Genomic DNA, 23,675 nt, shown 5'->3' with positions numbered 1-23,675 from the left:
TTACACTTTCTTCCATATTTTATGATCATATCAAGCGTCCTAAGATCCCTACCGCCTGGATCTCTAGTCTACCTATTTATTTTAGATATGTGTTGTACCGACAAACTGTTGACATAAAGCTGTTTGATGAAAAAGAAATATTTATGGATGGCAAAATAATAAGTATAATCAAATATTTTGGCCTTGGAAGCACTTATATAATGAAGACAATTTGAAATAAAGCGTTAAGTAAGATGACAAAATTTTATCCTTTTGTAGCTCGGTCTGAAGTGGACCATTAAAAGTATTTGAATCTAAACGTTTTATAAATATCGATGTTTAGTTTAAGCATCACTAAACAAGGTATTATACCAAGCCGGCCGGTGTAAATGACTTGTCTGACATTGACAACTGTAATATTCCACTTTTCGAAATTCCGCGCGTGGAGAGTGCTTGCAACGTGGTGTTTTATTTAGATTTTTGTTTGAAATAAATAATAATGAAGGGCGACAAGAACGTAGATATCCAAGCCCTTAAGGATATCGCGAACAAGCTTAGAATCGACAGCATAGTCGCAACAAATGCCTCGAAATCCGGGTAAGTTATCTAACCTCAACCAAGTTTTTACTCGATTGAAGGTCTAATGAAGGTTATAAAGGGCCGGTTCTTAATGGAACCATGGTTAAATCTAACGCTTTCACGCGATAACCTATAATGAAGTTTCTAGAACAACTTCATGGTAACTTAGTAACTGTGCTATTTTTAATTGTAACTCATGCATAGCATGGTGACCCCCGCGTCGCCGGGTCATAATATTGTCATTGAATGGTAATTATTATGAACTCCAGTGGAATAATAAACCTTCTTTTATTAGTTTAATCAATCTGTTGATTTCATGTGCATATAATAGCTGGAAACGAAGTTAAAGGAAAGTTATTAAGTTCACTTCTCGTCTATAATGTTAACCTATAAACTTTCCTGGCCGTACAGCACCGTGCATGGCAAGCGCATACATATCATGATCCTCTTGTGTGACTCTGTCCCTGGCTTAACATCCATGTTACTGTCCTTAACATTTCATATTATTTGTTAAGGCCCATAAACCTATATTGAAATAGAGTGGAGGGTCTCTCTTAGTTCTCTATCTGCAATGAGAGAGAAGACCTGTGCCCACCTGTATGACAGTATACACGATAAGTGAGGATAAACCTTAGGGTAACATTTTCAATATGCAATCATAATTTAATAGTCTAGTCAAGCGATAAGAATTCCTTTTGTATTGTGTTTCATTTTTTATGATTCTTTTTATTCTTGTATAATTCTTTTGCTTCATGTTATACTGTACAAATAAAGAGTAATAATGTTAATGTTAAGGGTCGGATACAGAAGGCAGTAGTCCTTGAAACAGTGCATATTGTGAGGAGGTTCCTCACTCTAGAGCCCTCACTGCCGGTTGCTTGGGCATTCAAAAGCCCCGCAAGTGGAGGGCAGATGTTGATGAATAGTGTTTTATATTTTTTTAAGCATTGTTAAGATTTAAAATAAAAATGAAAATCAATAAATGATAGAAATTAATAACAATAATGTAACACTTAGATATTGAGCCCTACATAGTGACTACTTCAAGAAGGAATATAAACTTTTCACTGTGTTCATTGTAAAGAAGGATAACACTTTTACGAATTGTCAGTTTAGTTTAGTTTAGAGGTTTGTGTCTTGAATTTAATTCTGCTGATTACCACCACACGACAAAGACATTCTGCTTTGACATTGTATAGAAACCAATTAGGAGTATGGGTTTAATATAACTGCCGTACCCATAACAGGTTAGCCTGTTACCATCTTAGACTGCACCACCATGTATCAGCAGATGAGATTGCAGTCATGGGCTAACTTGTAGTGGAATAAAAAAGTAATAATACTCTTGGCTGAACTTATGTTGTTATTAACAGACAGGATTATGGAATCTATAGAATTAAAAAAAAATTATGTGTATTTAAATATTTTATGGCAGTATTGATTGAAAATAAAGTTTTTACCTCTATAATATTAAGTCAATCAAGTCAAGGTTAAATAATAGGCAGTTCAAGCAGTTATTACTTATTATGTAACAGTGAATCATCTTGATTGGTTAGTAACTGTGTTATCTCAGTAAATACCTACTTGAAAATGTTGTAGTCATTATTATATACTTATATATACATAGTTAACTATAGTTGATGTAGGAAATGCAATATGGCCTTGTGTCTGTTGCTTCCCATTGTCTGTGGTCTCGTAACTATGGGAGCATTGTAGCCTAAATAATACTTACTGCATAATATATACTCCTGGGTTGACTGCCCACCTTTTATAATAGAGGGTTCCTATGTTCCTTTATGAAGCTGTGTACGTAAATCAAACCACTCAAAATTATTTGGTAAACAGTGTACTTTTTATCCACATAATAAGGTCAAGGTTTTTTGTATTCCATCACAAATTAGCCCTTGACTGCTATCACACCTTGTGAAAGTGATGATGCAGTCTAAGATGGTAGTGGGCAAACCTGCTAGGGAGTATGATAGTCATACCGTAATTTGTGTCTACGTGACATCACACCAGGACACTAAATCGCTGAGTGTCAGTAGTGTCGTACGTTTTTGTCAGTAGGGTGGTAACAAGCCACGGCCGAAGCCTAACGGAAGCCAGAGGAAAAAAGAAATTTAAATTCCCAAATGCCCCTTCTTACCTCCTATGTTGCGCCAGGGTCATCAAAAGTTATATATACGATTGACATACATTACATATTGCTAAATGAACTAAATTATGCTCTTATTATTTACAGACACCCCACGTCATGTGCCTCCATGGCGGAGATGATGTCAGTGCTATTCTTCCACACCATGCGCTACAAGATCTCAGCACCAAAGGATCCCTCCGCAGACAGATTTATACTTTCAAAGGTAACATTAACTTTTCACATACCATTTCAGTATTACAATTATAGATTCTTCCTGAGAATGAGAGAATAATTATATGACAGTATAATCTTCCCAGCCGGTGGTAGAGTCACTACAAACAGATTGACTGGCAAAGAAAAATAAAGAAACCTAAGGTAAATAGATGCATGCAGATAGATAGGTTCGATGTAGATATCCAACACATAATGGCTTAATGTCTCTAGATCAAGAAGGATATTTTAGAATTATTTGTAAGAATAATAATTAAATATGTAATAATTTTAATTTAAAAAAAAGGGATGACTATCATAGTCAGTAATAAGATTATTGTTATTATAATAATAATGTAATCACTGAAGACTTGAATGTTAATTCTACAATGAAATGGTGAGAAATATGAATATAATGAAATGTTTAATTCTACTGCAAACATGTTTAATGCATTTAAGATAATATATTATGCGACCATGACTCAGAAATCAGTTGTTTCTTTGTGTTGTTAATTGCTTGCTAGGCAACAACTACAAACACTAGAATAGCAAATTATAGATTAGAAAATCTATGCACAGTTTAGCAGCAGCTAGTTTATAGAGATAGTCTGGAAAATTAGAAAAAAATAGCACAAAGCCTGGAAATATGCAAGCAGAATTTGTTTTGTTTTTCATTGCGCTATGAATCAGGCTCAGGCTTTGTGCTTTTTTTTTTTAATTTTCTTAATGAAGGTTAGTGTTGTTTCATTTTATCCTACTAAAGTCAGCATAACAAAAATCAATGAAAACAAATGTAACAAAGATATTTTCATCATGTATTCTATACGCTGGACTTGTCCACAGGGCCATGCAGCGCCTATCCTCTACGCGGCATGGGCAGAAGCTGGTCTTTTCCCAGTAGAAGACCTGAAGAACCTTCGCAAACTGGACTCAGACCTTGAAGGCCATCCCACGCCCAGATTGAACTTTATCGATGTGGGCACCGGCTCACTGGGCCAGGGGCTGGCCGTAGCCGCCGGTATGGCGTATGTTGGGAAGTACTTCGACCAGGCCCCTTACAGGTGAGCTGTTACAAAGGCGTCATCATGTCACTTAGGTTCACTATGCTGCTAGGTGTTATCGGTTGATATTAATCTTGTCTGAAAGGTGTCTGAGATAGAGCTAGGTAGCAGTACAAATTGGATGGATCCACTACAAGCTAGCCCTTGAATGCTATCTCACCTAGTGTTTGTGGACCTGATGATGCAGTCTAAGAGATTAGTGTACTAATCAAGCGCGACTACACCACAGTAGGTTTTAAAGATTTCATTCTCCAAAGAACATACTATTGACTTAATTGAGATTGGTGACTTGAATACAAAAAATAATTTATGAGCTAAAGTTACAGTTACAAATATTGACAGTGATTTTTTTTTGTTGGAACTGAGAAACCACTTGTCTACAGAAATTTCTTTTGGTAGATTATTATACATAGTTGCACTCCCTCAAACTGGATATTTTCAGCAACAAGTTTAGTTCATATCTTAGCTATTTTATTTTTTGTGTTTGTTTCCTGCAAAATATGCATATCATCTAGTTTTTAGTGTATTGTAGTCCGGCATTGCATTGTTGCCATGCTCTGATCCAACGCCCTTTACTCCAAAACACATGAGGCTAAACACCTACGCCTCAGGTTGGGCACATGTTACAGGACTCCATGCATGCCCGGTGTTGCCCTGTTAATAGGCGATGGTTTTCCCCTTAGCATCAGGTGGGCCATCTTCTTGGTCCGACAGTTGTTACTATAAAAAAAGCGAACAGCAGAATCCCCTGTGCTACTACTACCAACCTGTCTGTCCAGTGGGTAATGAAGGGCACACCCTGCCATTGGCCGTAAGTCCAGCAGTGGACTGCTATAGGCTATTGATGATAAAGATGGTGTGACGGAGTCCATCAGCTCACCAGTGGTGTTGGCCCAGGGTGTTCTGCCTGGTGGGCGACGGCGAGGCGGCCGAGGGCAGCATTTGGGAGGCGCTGCACTTCGCCAGCCACTACAAGCTGGACAACCTGGTGGTGCTCTTCGACGTCAACCGCCTCGGGCAGTCCGAGCCCACCTCGCTGCAGCACCAGGTACTGTATATTGCGGAACATGCTGGAATTGTCAGACTTCTTCAATCAAACCAAAGACGATAAGAATGTTTAATAAAGTTGACATTACATCAGTTTAAAAAACTATTTAAAAAAATAAAATTTGAAGCGCAATAAAAAACCGTCTTATCCTCAATGGTTAGTCGCAGACAAGTTGCGCTAAAGCATCCTGGCCTCCACTTCATCTCATCATCTTTCCGAGAGATAATGAAATGAAATATATTAACAAGAAACATTGTAAAAGGATGATACAATATTAAATGTGTTTTTGCAAACTGACATTCTAATATTAAACTGGTATATCTTTTTTCATAATGTTATTACCTAAGTAAAAGCGAGGGGTTAATGAGTACACAAAAAAAGGAAAAAAATAATTATATTTAATTTAACTAAGAGTCATAATAATAGCAGCTGACAAAGCAGGACATTTATGTTACATTATCAAGTTCCCATTCTATTACAGTGAAAAGAATGCTTCTGTTATTTTTGTCTTCTTATTTATATAAGTGTTTTATACAGAGCAAGGTTGATTACTCAACACAATCAAAACGCAAATGAGTTTGTAATTCTTCATTTTTACTAAACCTTATTATTATGTATATATATTTAGATAACAAAGAAAGGTATAAGATGTGTACATAATGCAATTATACACTTGGAAACCCTTTTTTCAAAGTATGTACTTATCTTTTTCAAACCAGCATGTTAAATTTACGAACATCGCTATGAAACTTTTGAGCGAAGGCTTGTGTTTAGAGAGAACAAGACAATATTTGCGTGCTTTTTAAAAGTAAAACTAACGCAAAAATAGAATCACAGCCAAAGTAATCGTAATTACTTGAACCGCAAATACCTTCCCATTTTTTTATTTTTTACCACAACACACAAATCGCCATCTAGCCCCAAAGTAAGCGTAGCTTGTGTTATGGGTACTAAGATGACTGATGAATAACTTTATGAATAATATATATAAATACTCTTAAAATGTTTTACATGTGTTTTGCAGAAACCATTTAGGACTATGGGTTTAATATAACTGCTATACCCCTAACCTGTTAGCCCGTTAATATCTAAGAATGCATCTTCACGTGCCAGTTACAATTGAGATTGCAATTAAGGGCTAACTTGTAGCGGAATAATAAAACTAAAAAAGATTGTATATTGCGCCCGATTGGCACAGTAGGCAGCGACCCTTCTATCTGAGTTCAAGGCCGTGGTCGATCCACAGTTGTAAAATGTTTCTGTGAGGAACATTAGTGTTTTTCAGTGTCTGGGTGTTTATCTGTAAATTAAAAGTATTTATTTATGTATATTACGCTGTACAAGCTACGCTTACTGTGGGGCTGAATGTGAAGTATATTTATTTATTTATTTACTATAAATTAATGGTTGTATATCTCGGACCATAACCTTTTTGCTTTATAGTAAGATATGGTTGTCACTGCGTAATTTTAAGACAGCTTTGTAGAGTTCTTTCTGTTAATGAATCGATTCATTACTTTTGAATTGATTACTACCTCCATTATTAAATTGAACAAAGTCTCGTGTATCGGTGTAGTGAGTGGTCGGGCGCGTGTTGCAGATGGACGTGTACGCGGCGCGCCTGAAGGCCTTCGGCTTGCACACGCTGGTGGTGGACGGCCACGACGTGGGCGAGCTGGCCAAGGCGCTGGACGAGGCGGCGGCGCGGGCCGGCCAGCCCACCGCCATCGTGGCCAAGACCTACAAGGGCCGCGGCTTCCCGGCCATCGAGGACCAGGACAACTGGCACGGGAAGGCGCTGGGGGCAGAGGGCGATAAGATTATCAAGGTGATTCACTGTCCAGTGTATATCCGGGTGATACCTGCAGATCCGGATACAGTTATGAGTGTGTGAGTGAATTAATGAATGAATGAATATACTTTTATTGCACACCACAAAAAGTATATAGAACAAAAAGAAAAGTACTTATAATAAAGCAAAGTATACAATTTGGCGGCCTTATCGCTACTTAGCGATTTCTTCCATGGCGAAGATAAAAACAGTTACAGAAAAAAGTTAGGTGGTGCATATACCCATAAAATACATATTTCGTAACTTAAATATACAATATAATGATTTTTATATACATATAATATATAAAGAAACAATATTTGTAACTAAAGATCAATAAATAAATAAATAACTACAATTATAAATATAATATATAAAAATAATATTTACTTAAAAATAATAAAAAATTGAATAAAAGAGAAGAGGGGAGCAGTGAACTGTCCCGGGTCATCAGTTGTGTTTGTGTGTGTAGGATGTAGTGTTTGTGTATCTGTCTTTATGATCTCCACAACAGAATCATTAAACTCTTCACCAGATATGGCTCTCTCTCTATTAAAGGAAAATTTGCCTGAGTGTAACCATTCTTTTAAATTCACGCATGTTAGTGACGTTATTAAAGCCTTTAAATTATTAATTAATAAAAAAACAAATGATCTGTGGGGCATTTCCGTAAACGTTGTCAAATCATTAATTGATATTGTTGCACCCGATTTAGCCTTAATATTTAATAATTGTATAGATTGTGGTGTGTTTCCTGACTAAATGAAACTTAGTAAAATAGTTCCATTGTTTAAATTGGGTAGTACTTCTGACCCCACTAACTTTAGACCAGTATCTGTACTACCCACTTTCAGTAAAATCTTTGAAAAACTCATTTTAAATCAATTACTTTACCATTTCCATAAGTATAATTTACTTCATACTAAGCAATTTGGTTTCACACGGGGTCGCTCAACAATCGACGCAGGTGTTGAGCTAATACAAAGCATATTTGAAGCCTGGGAGGAGTCACTCGATGCACTTGGTGTGTTCTGTGACTTATCTAAGGCGTTTGATTGTGTTCAAAACGAAACGTTAGTTAGGAAACTACACCACTATGGAATTCAGGGTGTAGCTCTAGACTTAATGAGTAACTATTTACGCGATAGAATTCAGAAAGTCGACGTGAATGGAAAACGGTCCAATGGATCAGTTGTGAAAATAGGTGTCCCATAGGGGTCTATATTAGGACCATTTCTGTTCCTTATTTACATTAATGACCTTCCTTACCTTGCCAAGGACAAACACGGGATAGTTCTGTTTGCCGATGATACATCACTGACTTTTAAAATAAATCGACGTGAACTAGCTTTTGACGACGTAAACAACTCTCTCGCTAAAGTGGTACAGTGGTTTGAAGCTAATAATTTGGTTCTTAACGGAAATAAAACCAAGTGTATAAAATTCACTTTACCTATTGTTAAACACGTGAAAACCACTGTACTACTTAATAATGAGGAACTGAAACTGGAGGATACGACAGTTTTTCTAGGAATAACGTTAGATTCTAAACTTCAATGGGGCCCTCATGTAAATAATTTATCGAACAGGCTTAGTTCTGCTGCCTATGCGGTAAAGAAGATACGCCATATGACCGACGTAGAAACTGCTAGACTGGTATATTTTAGTTACTTTCACAGCATTATGTCATATGGAATTTTACTTTGGGGTAATGCTGCTGATATTAGCACTATTTTCGTGCTGCAGAAGAGGGCTGTTCGTTCTATCTACAAAATGGGTCCGAGAGAGTCATTGAGAGATAAATTTAAAGATTTTAAAATAATGACAGTGTATAGTCAGTACATATTTGAAAATTTAATGTACGTTCATAAAAACATTTCTAAATTTAAGAAAAAATGAGACTGCAATAATTTAAACATTAGAAGTAAGAATAAACTTACAGTGCAATATACTAGGTTACATAAAATTCATAATTCGTTTAAAGGAAATTGCATACAATTCTACAATAAACTACCAATTGACATCTTGGAGATGTCTCTTAAAAAGTTCAAAGTTTGTATTAAACGTAAGCTTATAGAAAAGTCCTATTATAGTATAAAGGACTACGTAAACGATAAAAAAAGCTTGGGTGTAAATTATTGCTCTAACCAGGTTGCTCTTCTAATAATTTAAAATGACATTGTGAGATGGTGATAACAAAAAAAAAACACCCGACTAAGTTTGTTGTGGGCTTCTTCTTAGACCAGGACGCGTTTGGAACCCTTGTAGCTTTAGTTTTAAGTTTACGAGTTTAAATTAACACTGCTGGCCACTGTCCTTTTCTAATACGATGAGGGTTGTAGAGCATAAACTCACCACGCTGTTCAAATGCAGTTTGGTGGGATTTATTGATCATCAACCACGACTTCACGCACTCTTTAATAATAATCTCCGCCATTTCCACTATCAATTTTAATCCCACCATAACTTATCGATTACGAACAAGTAGTTTCTGAGATTATTACTATAGAAAGATATTAGTATAGACTAGGAAAATATGATTTTATGCACTGACTCAAAAATGTTCGGAATATGTTCATAAAAAATGTATTTCCATACGTCGAGTGCTACAGTAAAGTGTTTGTCGTACTCACGCGGCCGCCATCGGCCGATGTGGGCAGTAGCAATCACACAATATATTAATATCATCATTTTAATAGAGCATATTGGAAAAAAGTTACTGCTTCAACTTCTACCGACTTTTTCTCTAATAAGTCTGCCTTTTGACATATAAACACCACCACATTACTCGAAATGGATAGAAGTACACATCTACATATACATCTACATACACACACATCTACATCTACATATAGTTTGTGAAAGGTGCAGAAGTCGTTTGTGGAGTTGAATATGTGCTTTTATGATATGATTCCAAGATAATTTTGGACCTGCCACTGCATAAGTTTAAACAATGTTTTGAAACATTTAATAAACCTATACAATTCATGAATTTCCTAACGATAAGGCTGCTTGGTAGCAGGCTTCGCTCTCATTTCTCACAAGATAGAAAATGTTATAGATTGTAAACTGCTAAAATTATGTTGAAAAAGTGCAATCTGCTGAGTTTCTTGCCGTCCCTTCTGGGTCTCTAGAATCTGCCTTCACTACAAACAGACAAACAGACTTATAATATAAACAAGACTTATGCCCGTTTTCACTAACGACATACAAGGCAATGCCTTAATATGTAACGCTTAATCTAAGGAGATACCTAGGCATACATCAACCGTCCACAAAAAGTTATCACCTTAGAGTTGGTGAAACGTTTTCTTTTCCTATAGACATCGCCTAAATCATTAAATATTCTATTCACGCGATGCTTAGGGTTATTGAAAACGGGCTTAAATGTTTCGAAAGTGGTTATAGAGTCAGCCTAGAAATATAAAATAAACAAAACAAAAATCCATGGGAACGGGTAGTTTCTTCGAAAAACTATCTTAATACTTCCATATTTAATATTGTAATAGGCATTTCGTATGAATTAGTACAAATAGATTGAAAAATGATAAATTGAACCGTTTCTGTTCGCAGCATCTTCAATCGCAAATAAAGAACGCATCAATCAGCCTCAAGCCCCAACCTCCCCTGGCGGAAGCGCCCAAAGTGCACATCAGTGATATCACCCTCTCCTCCCCCCCGGCGTACAAAAAGGGGGAGTTGGTGGCCACCCGCCTCGCCTACGGAACTGGGCTCAAGAAGATCGCGGACACCAACCTCAGGTAGGGCACCCGACACCGAACCTAATGTATAAACGAAGCGAGAGCTACTTTCGCGCCTTTGTCTTTGGTAGTTCCCTAAGATCACTAGCAGGGCAGTCGGGAATTTTTTTCTCTGATCTGTTCGACCGTTGATAGTTTAGCCAAAAGTTTCAGCTTTTCGTGGCGATGCAGAGTTTAAACCGATTAGGGTTAAATATAACAGTCATACTTTAAATATTAAATATAACATAAAGATGTGTATATTCTTTGTTTTTTATTCCACTACAGGTTAGCCCTTGACTTCAATATCACCTAATGGTAAGTGATAATGCAGTTTAAGGTGGTAGCGGGCTAACCCGTTGGGGAGTATGGTAGTCATAGCCCCTAATCGACTTCTTCGCGACATCGCACCGAAAAACTAAATCACTTAGCGACACGTCTTCGTCGGAAGGGTTTTAGAACTAGACCCGGCCAAGGCCGGAGCACCAGACCAGCCCAGAGGAAATCCTCTGCCGGAAATTATTAAAAATTAAAATTAAAATTAAAATAATCAAACCTGGGACCTCCTACTTAGTTTCAAAGAACTCACCGTTGCGCCAGGGAGGTCGTCCAAACCATATTCGTAAACTTTAACTAAAGCTACGTGGGTTCCAAACGCGCTCTGCTCTAATATAATAATCTTGTAATAGAATAAAAAAAATAGAAACCTAGAAGTAACCACTGCATTAACGGGACAGTGACCAACAACCCCACTGGCTCAATACCCTCGTACAGTAATATTACGTGTATTAAACGATTACATACTGCACTGACAAGTTGGTAGAGACACATTATAATAATGTATTTCTGTCCGTCAAGTGCTACAGCAAACTGTGTGTCGTACTCACGCGACCGCCGTCGGTCGCCGTGGTCAGTAGCATTCAGACAATGTTATAACAACCTATACAAGCTTTTATGGTTTCAAGTGTTTTAGGATTACATTATGAACCCTCTAAATGTACAGACTACATCAACGTTGTTGGGGTACAACTAAACCTTCACCTAGACTTCAAGTTCCTACTTAAATATAATAATAATAATGAAAAATAATATAAACGACTTTTGGATTTATTTAATTTTTTTTGATTTCAACTGTATAGATGCTATATCTATCTAAAAATATTGTCTACAACCTAAACTGTATACAATGTGTAAATGAAAACTGAAATATTACTACACATGTTTTGGAGGTACATTATTTACTGTCTCTGAGACTTATCTATGAAACCGAAAGACTAATAGTTTTTGAGTAAACCACTGCCATCGTTTTTACTGAAATAAATTAGATACAGACCTAACAGCACATGCAAAATTTAAATTGAGTGACTTCTGTCACTTTATTAAGTATGCGTCGCGTAGACTAGGTACTATGCGCGTTACGGTTTTTTATCTTCAATAGGGTTGTAAAAGATTAGAATGTTTTGAATTAGTTGTTATGGAAAAATTAATATGCTCCTTTTGGTTTAATTTAATTTATTTTTTACAGGGTGACTCCTTATGAAATATATTTAAGCCCCCTTCAACATTATTTCGTAAATCGGTTACACGTTATAAGAGAAAAGTGTTTTTATTTTATGTATCGGGAACGGTGCTTTTCCATACAATAAAAAGTATCTTATGTCCCATGTATGAGATATAAAACAAACAAATGGACACACTTGACGTTCATAATATTAAAGGTTTTTGACCATAGAGACGTTAAGCAGGAAGATGTTATAAAATCTCACTCCTTATAAATAAAGAACATATAATTTTTAGGGTAGCCAATGCTTTTGAGCTCGTATGAAGTGCACGCCACTGGATTTGCTTATCAATTTTGTGAGTTACTAAGTCTAATCTTTTAGAAATGCCAAATCAAAGTTTGCTTTAAGAAATTATATCGCTATTATCTACTGAACATTCAAAAATCTAATGTGGCACTATCTTACAATAGTAACTACTAAAAAAACTAAAAGTTATTATCTGACTAACATACTTTACTACTTAAACAAAAATGAATTTTCATCTCCTTTCCATAATGAAGTTTACTTTCTTTTATCGAGTTTATATATTTTTTTTATTTTTTTTATATGGGATTTCATAACCGGACTTCCCTCAACTAAATAGGTACTGACAGAATACCAGCGTTGTGGGTACATTAGTATCCGGAACATTAAGCTGAGTCAGAACCTTTTTTATTGGCACGACACAAATCTTAGACTTAAGCTATTAATAATTAAGTACTAAATGTTTAAGTTACTCCGAATGTAAGTCTGTTTGTGTTGTTCTGATAAATAAACAAATTCTATTCTATTCTATTCTAATATTATAAGATACTCTATATTTCATTAGTGAATATATAATTATTGGTAAAATAATAAATGCTAATTAAATAACTAAATGCTATTTTTTTTCAGGGTAATAGCTATGGACGGCGACACCAAGAATTCCACCTTCAGTGACAAACTGCGGAACGCGTACCCTGACAGGTGTGTGCCTATTGTCCTTACAACTGTCTTAGCAATGACTATGGGTCGTTTTAAAAATTGCCTATTAAGCTAATGATTGATTACCGATTCTGTAATATAAAAATCTTTTTACACTCAACAAGTAACAGTACATTATGTAACAGGTATGGTTAATTGAATTTTACATTAGCGTCTGTACTGTCCACGCGAGCTGTATGCGAGCGGGATAAGGAAGCCGAGAGTGTAATGATCAATTTATACTGGTTTACAACTTCCAACACACAGATAATAACTGACTGACTGACTGTTTTTTGCTGTTTTTCACTGTGTCCAAGTTTCGTAGGCTAGATTTTGGTGAGTCCAATCTGCTTTCTTACTTAAACGGCGCATACGCCTCGCACACATTGTTGCCAACACTGGTGCGGGCGGGTGCGGCTGGTACTGACGTGCGCGCGCAGGTACGTGGAGTGCTTCATCGCGGAGCAGACGCTGGTGGGCGTGGCCACGGGCGCCGCGTGCCGCGACCGCGCCGTCGTGTTCGCGTCCACCTTCGCCGCCTTCTTCACGCGCACCTTCGACCAGGTACGTCGGCGGGACGTCGGTACATATTTGAAAATTTTATTTATTCAAACAACTATTATTAGAAGTATAAACTCGTTGTGCAGATTACTAAGCTACATTAAATTATTATGAATTATCGAGGGAAATAAATTGTGTATTTTATAACAAGTTACCAAATGAAGTATTTGAGATGTGTCTCAACAAGCTAAAAAGTTTATATAAGACGTAAGCTTATAGAAAAATCCTATTATAATTTTAAGATTAAACGATAGCGTTGTAAAATTGTTTTACAAGACCGCGTAAAATTCGCTAAGTTGACGTACGCTCCAGTAGTGGAGAGGCACGAAGAGAAGAAATATGGGACCGACCCTAGCACCTATTAAATTCTCGGAATATATGTTGATGTACGTTTATTCCACGTAATGGATGCTAAATGAAATTGTGTGTCGTACTCACGCGACTACTGTCATTAGTCGATGTGGGCAGTAGCATTCAAACATTATATTTCGCAATTAGTATTTTTTGTGTCATTGATATCTTTTATAAATTACAATGCATATAAAAATACCCGAAACCCACATTTGAACTTTCGACTCTGGCAATAGCGGCGTGAGCGCTTTGACCATGTAGCTACGACTCTCCTACTACTGATGCCGAAATTAATATATTTAGTTTGCATTTATATCAGTCTCATAGCGACTGTAGCTAAACTAGATTGTAGTGTGCTATTTCGGCATTGGAAGTGTGCTCAGTGGCTCAGTGGTCAAAGCACTTAGGGCGAGAGCAGGCAGAGAGTAGCAGGTTCAAATCCTGTCGGTTCTGAAAGTTTTATATGCATTTTAAATTAATAAAATTGATATTACCTCCAAGTGGAGGTAAAAAAAAATTATAAAATCATTACTACATCTACTATATCCGCTCGGAAAAAAATGTCACAGACAGACACACATACAGACAAATCAAACATATACACTCGTTTTTGCGTCGGGTGCAACAAATATGCCGTTGAATGACGAGTGTGTGGCAGATCCGCATGGGCGCCATCAGCCAGAGCAACATCAACCTGGTGGGTTCGCACTGCGGCGTCAGCATCGGCGAGGACGGCCCGTCGCAGATGGGTTTGGAAGACCTGGCGCTGTTCCGCGCCGTGCCCACCGCCACCGTGTTCTACCCCTCGTAAGTGCTCCGCTACACTGAACTACACAGAGCTAAGAACATACAGAAACCGTGTCCACTACTAATGAGGCAACAAAAACCACTTGATTCCATTCAGTTAATTAAAATTTAATTCTGTTAACAGTAATTGTTTGACCTCGTGTTCTAAACGTTAACCATAAAATGGAGAATATGAGACAAAGTTTGTGATCTAGCAACGTTCCGCGGGTTTGAACTCGGACGTTTTTACTGGTTTTAGACCAAATGCACTGCATACAATAAGGGTTCTGTATGTTCTTAATTCTATGCTGTACTAATAATCGACTGAGTTTCTCCCCGGTTCTTCTCGTTAGAATCTGCCTTCCGAACCGGTGATACAGGCTGACTGACAACAAACAGACTGACTTGACGTTTCGAACCCATTAACGGCTGACTACAGGGCACGGGAGACAATGAGAAGGAGTTAAGGTCGTAGTCTATCACGCTGCTCCAATGCGGGTTGGTGGGCTTTAACAACTATTACTTCAATTAAGTAATAATAATCGAGACAGTGCTTTGCGAGCCACGGAGGCTGACACTGTCAACTTTCAAACTCAATACCTTATATAATTTGGCCTGACCCGGGATTCGAACCCATGAACTAGTTGAAAATGTTGAATTAAAATAAACAATGGTTTAATAGTTATTTATGCAACTGTTGTTTATTAAGGGGTACTAAAACGCGAATGTAGGATCACATGAGTGGTTTAATACCTAATTATCAACAGTTACATACATACAAGACTTTATCTACACCCAACTATGAAGACTCAATGTTCAATTTTTTTTATTCGTACCGATGCCACATCTAAGAATGTGGCTTTCTGTTGAGTAAAGGGATCTGAAGGGATCTAAAAAGAAACAAAGGACTGTTATGAAATTCAGGACAACATTTTATCATTTGGCCGACTCGCAGTGGGCAGCGACCCTGCTTTCCGAGTCCCAAGGCTGTTGGTTCGATTCCCACAACTGGAAAATGTTTGTGTGATGAACATAAATATCTTTCAGTATAATATTTATGTATATTATTCATAAATAAATAATCATCAGTCATCTCAGTACCCATAACACAATCTACCCTTACTTTGGGGGCTAGATGGCCATGTGTGTATTATCGTTGTGTTTATTTATTATCCGTTTGGATGATATAATGAATGAATTTAGAGTAAAAATATTTTATATATGAATATATGTGAGCTGGATTTGCACCGGCCTGCTATTAATCCGCGTGTAATCCGTTGCTGCGTGAACGGTGCATGTAACGATGTGTGGTGTGGCAGCGACGCGGTGTCCACGGAGCGAGCGGTGGAGCTGGCGGCCAACACGCGCGGCATCTGCTACCTGCGCACGTCGCGCCCCAACACCGCCGTCATCTACGACAACGACACCGTCTTCAAGGTCAGTGCGCTGCCGTTGCTGCGTGAATTCGCGCAATAATGCCTTCTCGGCTAGTAAACCCACAGCTTTATGAAATCCCCGAGCAGTGGCGCACAGGTGGAAACAATATACACGTTTTCCTTGTTCTCGTGCTACTAATTTATTTCTTATCAGGACTACCTACAAAATTACATGTATTATGAGTTGTGGATCAAAATAGCTTTAGTTTACTTAATTCCACTTATGGGAAGGTACAGCATGTACTGTTTAGAACGATAACTTAATTTTAGAAGTAATTCAAATACCTCGTATACAAAAAAATAAGAGATAAAAACATATGTATATAAAATTTAAACAGAAATAGTAGCAATTGTACCTTAGTGGTCATATAATGCTACATTGGGCAGAGTGCATCATCTGCCTGTCCCGTTACTTAAAGATGATATGCAGAAATCCTTAATTTTGTTGACTTCCCTGGTGGTTTCAAGTTGGAGATTCCGGGTTCGATTCCCGGCAGAAGGCATATTTGGGAAATTATTATTTCCAAATTTTATCTGGTCTGGTCTGGTCTAGCTTTAGCTGTGGCTAGTTAGTCCCTGCCGACAAAGACGTGCCGCTAAGCGATTTAGGGTTCCGGTGCGATGTCGCGTAGAAACTGATTAGGAGTATGACTACCATACTCCCTAACAGGTCAGCCCGCTATTATCTCACACTGCATCATCACTTACCACCAGGTGAGTCAAGGGCTAACTTGTAGTGGAATAAAAAAATTACAAATAGTATAAATAATGTGTGTGTGTGTGTGTCCCGCGCGCAGGTGGGCGAGGCCAAGTTGGTGCGCAGCGGAACGTCGGACCGCGTGCTGCTCGTGGGCGCCGGCGTCACGCTGCACGCCGCGCTGGCCGCCGCCGACACGCTCGCGCAAGAGGGTGAGGCGGCCCATAGCTGCTCTGACACGTGCTTGGAAATTTGCATAGAATTAACAACATACAGAACCCTCAGTCGGCCATTATTGTACGCAGTGCATTGCGTCCAAAAACAGTGAAATTGACCCGCGCACGTCACTTCACACCCGCGGAATGTTTCTTGCTAGCTCACAAACTTTTTCCCATTTTATGGTACAACGTTTAAAACATTATAGGTAAAATAATTACTGTCAAATGCTGACTTGTATGAACCGTTTGTTCGAGAAACCATTCTAAAGTGGAGTGGTTTTGATGTGGTTGGATTGTGGTTGGTCGATATTCAAATTTTTGAATTTTCTCTGGTCTGATCTAGAAGGAGGCTTCGGCGTAAGCTAGTTACCACCATACCGACATAGACGTACCGCTAAGTGATTTAGCGTTCCGGTACGATGCCGCGTAGAAACCGATTAGTCGTATGGTCTAACTTCATAGCTTAATTGACTGTGAGATGGTGATAACAAAAAAGATTACCCGAGTAAGTTTGCTGTTGGCTCTTCATAGACCAGGGAAATTTAATACCGCATTGTTGTTCGGAACACTGAAATGAAAATTAAAGCAATGAAATATAAAAAAATACCCCATAGAGCAATTGTTTAATTCAGTAAATGTTTTTTTTTTATATTGAGCATACTCAATAAAATTGGTTTCCTTACTATAGAATGTTTTGGAAATTCATAGAAATATTAAGGAAAAAAATTGCTGCGCCCAAACTAATCAAGGGTGTTACATACGTTTGCAATATTATATTATAAATGTAACATTATATAATTGAAGTTTATGAATTCCTATACGAGATTGCTTAGTATATCTGTATGTTTTGTGCTAAAACTTGGCCGAACCCTCCCCCAGGCGTGCAGGCTCGCGTGCTGGATCCCTTCACCATCAAGCCGCTGGATGAGGCGGCGCTGAGGAAGCACGCCAAGGCGGCCGGCGGCCGGGTCGTCGTGGTGGAGGACCACTACCAAGCCGGTACTCAATTTTTTTTAAATTGATAAATAAACAAATATACTACGACAATACACACTTCGCCATCTAGCCCCAATGTAAGCGTTGCTTGTGTTATGGGTACTAAGATAACTGATGAATAATTTTTATGAATAGTATACATAAATACTTAGAATATACATATAATCACCCAGACACCGAAAAACATTCATGCTCATCACACTCGCCTCGGACTCAGAAAGCAGGGTCGCTGCAAAATGCGCCAATCGGCTGTCAAAATTAAAATAGATCAGAATACAGTGGAGTTGTAATTCGACAAACGTTTTTCAGGCCAGAGTCGAACTAACCAATTTGTCGGATAATAGAAGTACTGCCTGGGACCCCACAGTCCGGATTTTTTTACAAAAGGATACCTTGTTATTAGACAAAATACAGATCCAATGATAAAGTTCTACACACTATAACCTGTTCCATCATGCATTATAGACAATAGCTAAGATTGTTTAAAATATTTAATAATAATAGACAATATGTTGGATCACTGAAAAATTATTCATGTCATCAGTCATTTTCTCAACGAATGTCGAATAATCAATTTTATAGGCAAAATTTTAGTTAGAGTTACAGCAATTTTCTTACGGGTTTCTATTTTTTTTTTTTGAAGTAATACTTCTTTAGCGGCGCGGCGTTAGGAAAATATCATGCGAGTGAAATTGTAAAATGTAACTAAATTCTCGCGCACGTGGATAACTAGATAATGCGTTATAATAAAACCTTCAATGTATTAAATACGTTTTCTCTACAAAGGTAGAATAAGGCGTAAGATAAAATTTTTGTAATTTTTTTATCTTGTTCCGCCAAAGAAGTATAACTTCTAACGCATGTGCATAAGTACACACGTTTTATTTTCTTAGATAGTTTAACTTTTTATTGGTAAAACATTGTACAATTGTACAACAATTTAGTACAAACAAACAAAAATCTTACCTCTTTATAGTATTGTTTATAAAAGGTAGTTTCCTCCTTACTATTTAATTGGCACTGTTTTACATCGGAGTACACTACAGCTCGTGTGCTCCCCAAGTGGCAGTGCGACAGCAACTCGTGTGTCGTACTCACGCGGCCGCCGTCGGCCGGCGTGGCCAGTAGCACACACACATTCACTTATTTATATTCGTAATTAAAGATTTTAAACTTAAGATTCTCGTGGTTAATCAATATTTCTTAAGTATAGTTCAACGGGTACGGGTTTGTACCTGTTGAACTGTACTTAAGAAATATTCATATTCGATTAAAATACACATAAATTAAAGGTAGTTTATGTGTGCAGATATCACTGATTTGTAAGTCGATTGTAGATATCGGCATTTAGTTTTTATTTATGAATGTTAATATTTCGTGCCACGCGGGTTGCAGGCGGGCTGGGCGAGGCGGTGCTGTCGGCGCTGGCGCTGGAGCGCGACGTGGTGGTGCGGCACCTGTGCGTGCGGGAGGTGCCGCGCTCCGGAGCCCCCGACCAGCTGCTGCACCAGCACGGCCTCTCCGCGCCGCACGTCGCCGGCGCCGCCAGGCTGCTGCTGCAGGCCTAGGCCGCGACTGCCGGCTCGCCTTCCACATCCACCCTCCAAAGTCATTCCCTTTATAACGTCGCTCCATATCACAAGATTTGCTAGCTCGTATCTAGTCGTTTTCGAACATCTTAAAATAGACCTTATTTATTATTTTGTAACGCTCAAATTTGTCTGCAATTCTTTGGCAACGTTTATAAAATAGAAATCAGAAATACGGCATTAGCGACTCTGAAATTACTGCAATAACGGCCATTTTACTTTGACGTTATAGAGATTGATATGCAAAAACGACTCTTCGATTGCGAGCTAGCATCTCATACTCAAGCTATTGAACTGCTCTTCGTTTCGTAAAATACATCGACTGACATCACGCTGCATATACTGTATCGAGAAGCTTAAAGTTACATTATTTATGAAAGAGAGCCATTTTTCTTTCGAAATTAAAGAATACTACAGCACCTTTCTTGAAAGTGCAAATATTTTACAAAAAATACATATTTTAATTAGCATGCCAAATGCATAAAATAGAAACGAGAGTTTATCGCTGTACGAGAAAAAAACACTTGCTTAAAAAAGTTATCAAAACTGATTTCAACTAAAATCTCTAAGCTTTTCATAAAGGCGGAATTATTCGTTGAGAACAATTTTTTTTACATTATACCAATCATTTTACAAAGTTATGAATTGAAGGGTAGTTCACGAACAAATTCTTTGTACTTTAGTCTGTAGGATTACATTCCGTATTTGGCGTACAAAGATCATCTTAAAGTTTACAAATCGATTGATTGGTTATAAGGATTAAGTAGTTTACTAAGTACTTTTAAAATCAGTTTTTGTTTTTCTTTTTTCCAATAGTTTTGTTGTATTGATGTGTTGTTGCGTTCAAGTCAAATGAACTAACGAATATTTCGTTATGATCGTAGAATAAAGGCGGATCTAAATTGCGTCAAACTTAACAATAAATTATAGCCATTTTAAGTTAGGCCTAAATTTTTCTCATAATATTATATCGTATTCGAAAAAGTTTATAACAAGATCCGATTCTCATTACTAATTTTATTATAAATGAACCAAATTATTTTTATAAATGCCTTACAATGGCCTTTTAGACACATAAGACAGCCGAATCTATATCTTTTGTAACCACAGATTAAGTTATGATAAGTGTTATGGTAAATTAAAATGCAGCCAAAACAGCGAAAACGTAACTTTTTTATGATCATGACGATATGTTCTGTCCATTTGCTATTTTAAATAATGAAACACTTGAACGAGTGTCTGATTCAGTGGTTTTGTTACTGTTCTCTACAAAAGTTCTCCTAGGCGAGTGTGAATTTCGCACTTGTAGTGTGTTTTCACATACGAACGTCCTTTTGGCACTTGTCACCTTATATCTGCGTCGAATACTTGATGAACACTCGGAAATTACTACAATTTATAGAGAATAATCGATCTTTATATTAAAACTGTTATTTTCTTACGTGATTTATACGTATATATATATAGCACGAATTTTTGTCTCCGTTCCTCAAGGTAAAAAGAGCTAACTTGCAAAGTCGTACTAACTCTCAAAAAATCTCATTGCATCGGATATATATTTAAAATAAGTACGACCGTCATGCTTATTTCTGCCGGTAAACAGCAATGATGTCTTCCGGTCTGTTGCCGGTGTGATTACGAGCACACGAGGCTTAAAACCAACGCCTCGGGTTGATGGACACAGGGCGGCCCTGCGAAGCCTTGCTCTGTTTTTATGAGATGGTTTTCCAGAAGTATTATTAAAAAGCCTTTATTACTAATCTTGGTAAAGTCCTCTCCCTGCATGAAAGTCCATCAAAATCGTTTTAGCCTTACATATGTAGGTTTAGATTGAGGCTTGATAATCTGTGTTGCCAAAAGGAGATTCATAAGTGAAAATGTTAACAGGAGAAACTTTACTTATTTGGATATCATCCATTAATTGATATAAGGCTGAAGTTGTGTGATAGTTATAAATTGAGCTTGTGATAATGGATCTAACGGTAGGATACCTACCACTTGTAAATTGATTTAAGAACTGTAACACTACCACCTACCATAGAAGCGATCACCTTTCTTGAAACTTTCATAGTATAATGCCGACCGCAGTACAAAAAAAAAATATGTTTTCTTATCACACATTGAATGAAAGAAAATATATAAGAATTTAGTGTGTTTTGTTGACTTGTAATTATGAGTTAATACGGAATTTACTTACATTGTATATTGGTTGTTTCAAACCAAATCGGTTATATTTGTTGGTTGGTTGTGCATTCTACTGAATGACGTTTTTATCATATTAAACTTATCTAACGAAAAAAATGTGGTCGGTCCGAATCTCTAACCTCTAGTTCCTGAAAAGCTGAACAAATAAGCGGTCAAAAAACTTGATGGTCAACTTTAGATCGGGTTGTCGAAGAGTCTTATCACAAATATCACTTGTATATTCATTTTATCAACAAATGTTGTCAACCCTATGAGAATCTTATTACCTTATTAGAAGTTCGTATCGATTAATTATTCGACCTATGATCAGCCTTACAGAGAATGGGGGTTAGCTCATTCCTATACAAAGAACATTCCTGAACTCTATGGTCTTAAAAGTTCCTCTACAAAAACAAAATTTATTCCTATATGTTTAAAACATTTTACTGAAATTAGTTGATAGTCGTGGATGGTTGTTTTATACATAATATTATATTCTATATACACTATGTATGGTGATGTTTTTGTATCGTTTTATAGGGCGGGCATAGATAAAACAGCACAATAAGTCGAAAATCTGAAATCTAAAATTCAGATCGTTTTATTATATTCAAACATTCCGGGTCCGTTTGAAAACCGATAAGGGGAAATACCCCTTCGGTAATACATGGAAATAGGTTTTCGCACCTCAAAAGACGGTAAACGTCCTTTTGATTATAATCTTAGTGTGACGCGTATTTACTTTGGTCGTGGTTATCGATTTTAATCTTGCTGTCATCATGATATCAACCGATAGAGATGTCTGTCCACCACGGTGGGGGTCGACCAACGCTGTACCAGTGCGGAGTCGCAATTCAAGCACCTTACGTCACCAAAAAGTGACCCGCCCACTGCCACGTTAGCTTCACGACTCGTTGAGCTATGTCGGTAACCCTAATATATCTACGGATCATTACTGATTTGATGACGTAGAGATACTTCTGTGGATTTTTTTTTTAATTGCTTGGTTTGGACAATCGGAACCATTTATATAAGATTTATATTCTTGCATTTATTCATAATATTTTTTAAATCGTACGTTTATTGTTGATTCGTTTTAAAGTCGCACATTCTTGTATCTACTTCTAAATCTTTACTTCACGAACGTACTGCCAGGAGCGCTGGCATTGATAAGGTATAATAGGTCCATTTTAATCAGACTGTGCTGTTTTGTTATTAAAATGTCCAGCATTAAGTGCCTTTTATATTTACATTTGCACAAGTTTTACAGATTGGAATATTTTAAAGGGTTAGATTTTAAGAATAATCTTTAAGTATATTATTGATACTGTTAAATTAAGTTCAGGGTCGCTGGCTGTTGCAGAGGGCTGGATTTTTTATAATAGGACAAAAGTAATAGGCGGAAAAAAGAAACCGACTCCCTTGTATGCACTATTAATAATTGAAATTATAGTGTTTATTGCTGCAACTATTGAATAGTCATGTCCTCATAACTTCGAAGATCTTAATCATTAAATTTGAATATAAGACCAACACCTAGATGTAAGGTTATTTTTTAAAGAAATACGCCTAAAAAATAGGAACTGTAAAATGTTCCTCTAAGTTGGGGATGTAGTTTAAAAATAATTGGAAACAGTCAGTGACTCTAAAATTTCAAAATTAACAACTAAAAGTAGTGCTATCCGTTTCTCCATATCCTGAATTAAAAGGATGGCGCGATTTTATTTAATAATCTATTTAGTTAATAAAGTTTCGATTGATATGGATA

At 37.2% G+C, this 23,675-nt stretch overlaps 1 protein-coding gene across 1 annotated transcript; it reads left to right on the top strand.

Moving 5' to 3' along the window:
* Positions 1–374: 374 nt before the first annotated feature.
* Positions 375–23,675, top strand: LOC120633702 (transketolase-like protein 2). Its single transcript, XM_039904019.1, has 13 exons — positions 375–576; positions 2,801–2,918; positions 3,749–3,966; positions 4,864–5,014; positions 6,615–6,842; positions 10,419–10,606; positions 13,021–13,092; positions 13,530–13,653; positions 14,660–14,808; positions 16,107–16,224; positions 17,021–17,132; positions 18,018–18,137; positions 19,530–23,675. Exons 1-13 carry the CDS (start codon positions 479–481, stop codon positions 19,700–19,702), a joined length of 1,869 nt encoding a protein of 622 aa, XP_039759953.1. The 5' UTR covers positions 375–478; the 3' UTR covers positions 19,703–23,675.

Source organism: Pararge aegeria, chromosome 22 (genome assembly GCF_905163445.1).
Source record: "Pararge aegeria chromosome 22, ilParAegt1.1, whole genome shotgun sequence".
Classification (NCBI taxonomy): Eukaryota; Metazoa; Arthropoda; class Insecta; order Lepidoptera; family Nymphalidae; genus Pararge; species Pararge aegeria.
Note: the sequence above shows the minus strand (reverse complement) of the source record. Positions and strands in the feature narration are given on the sequence as shown.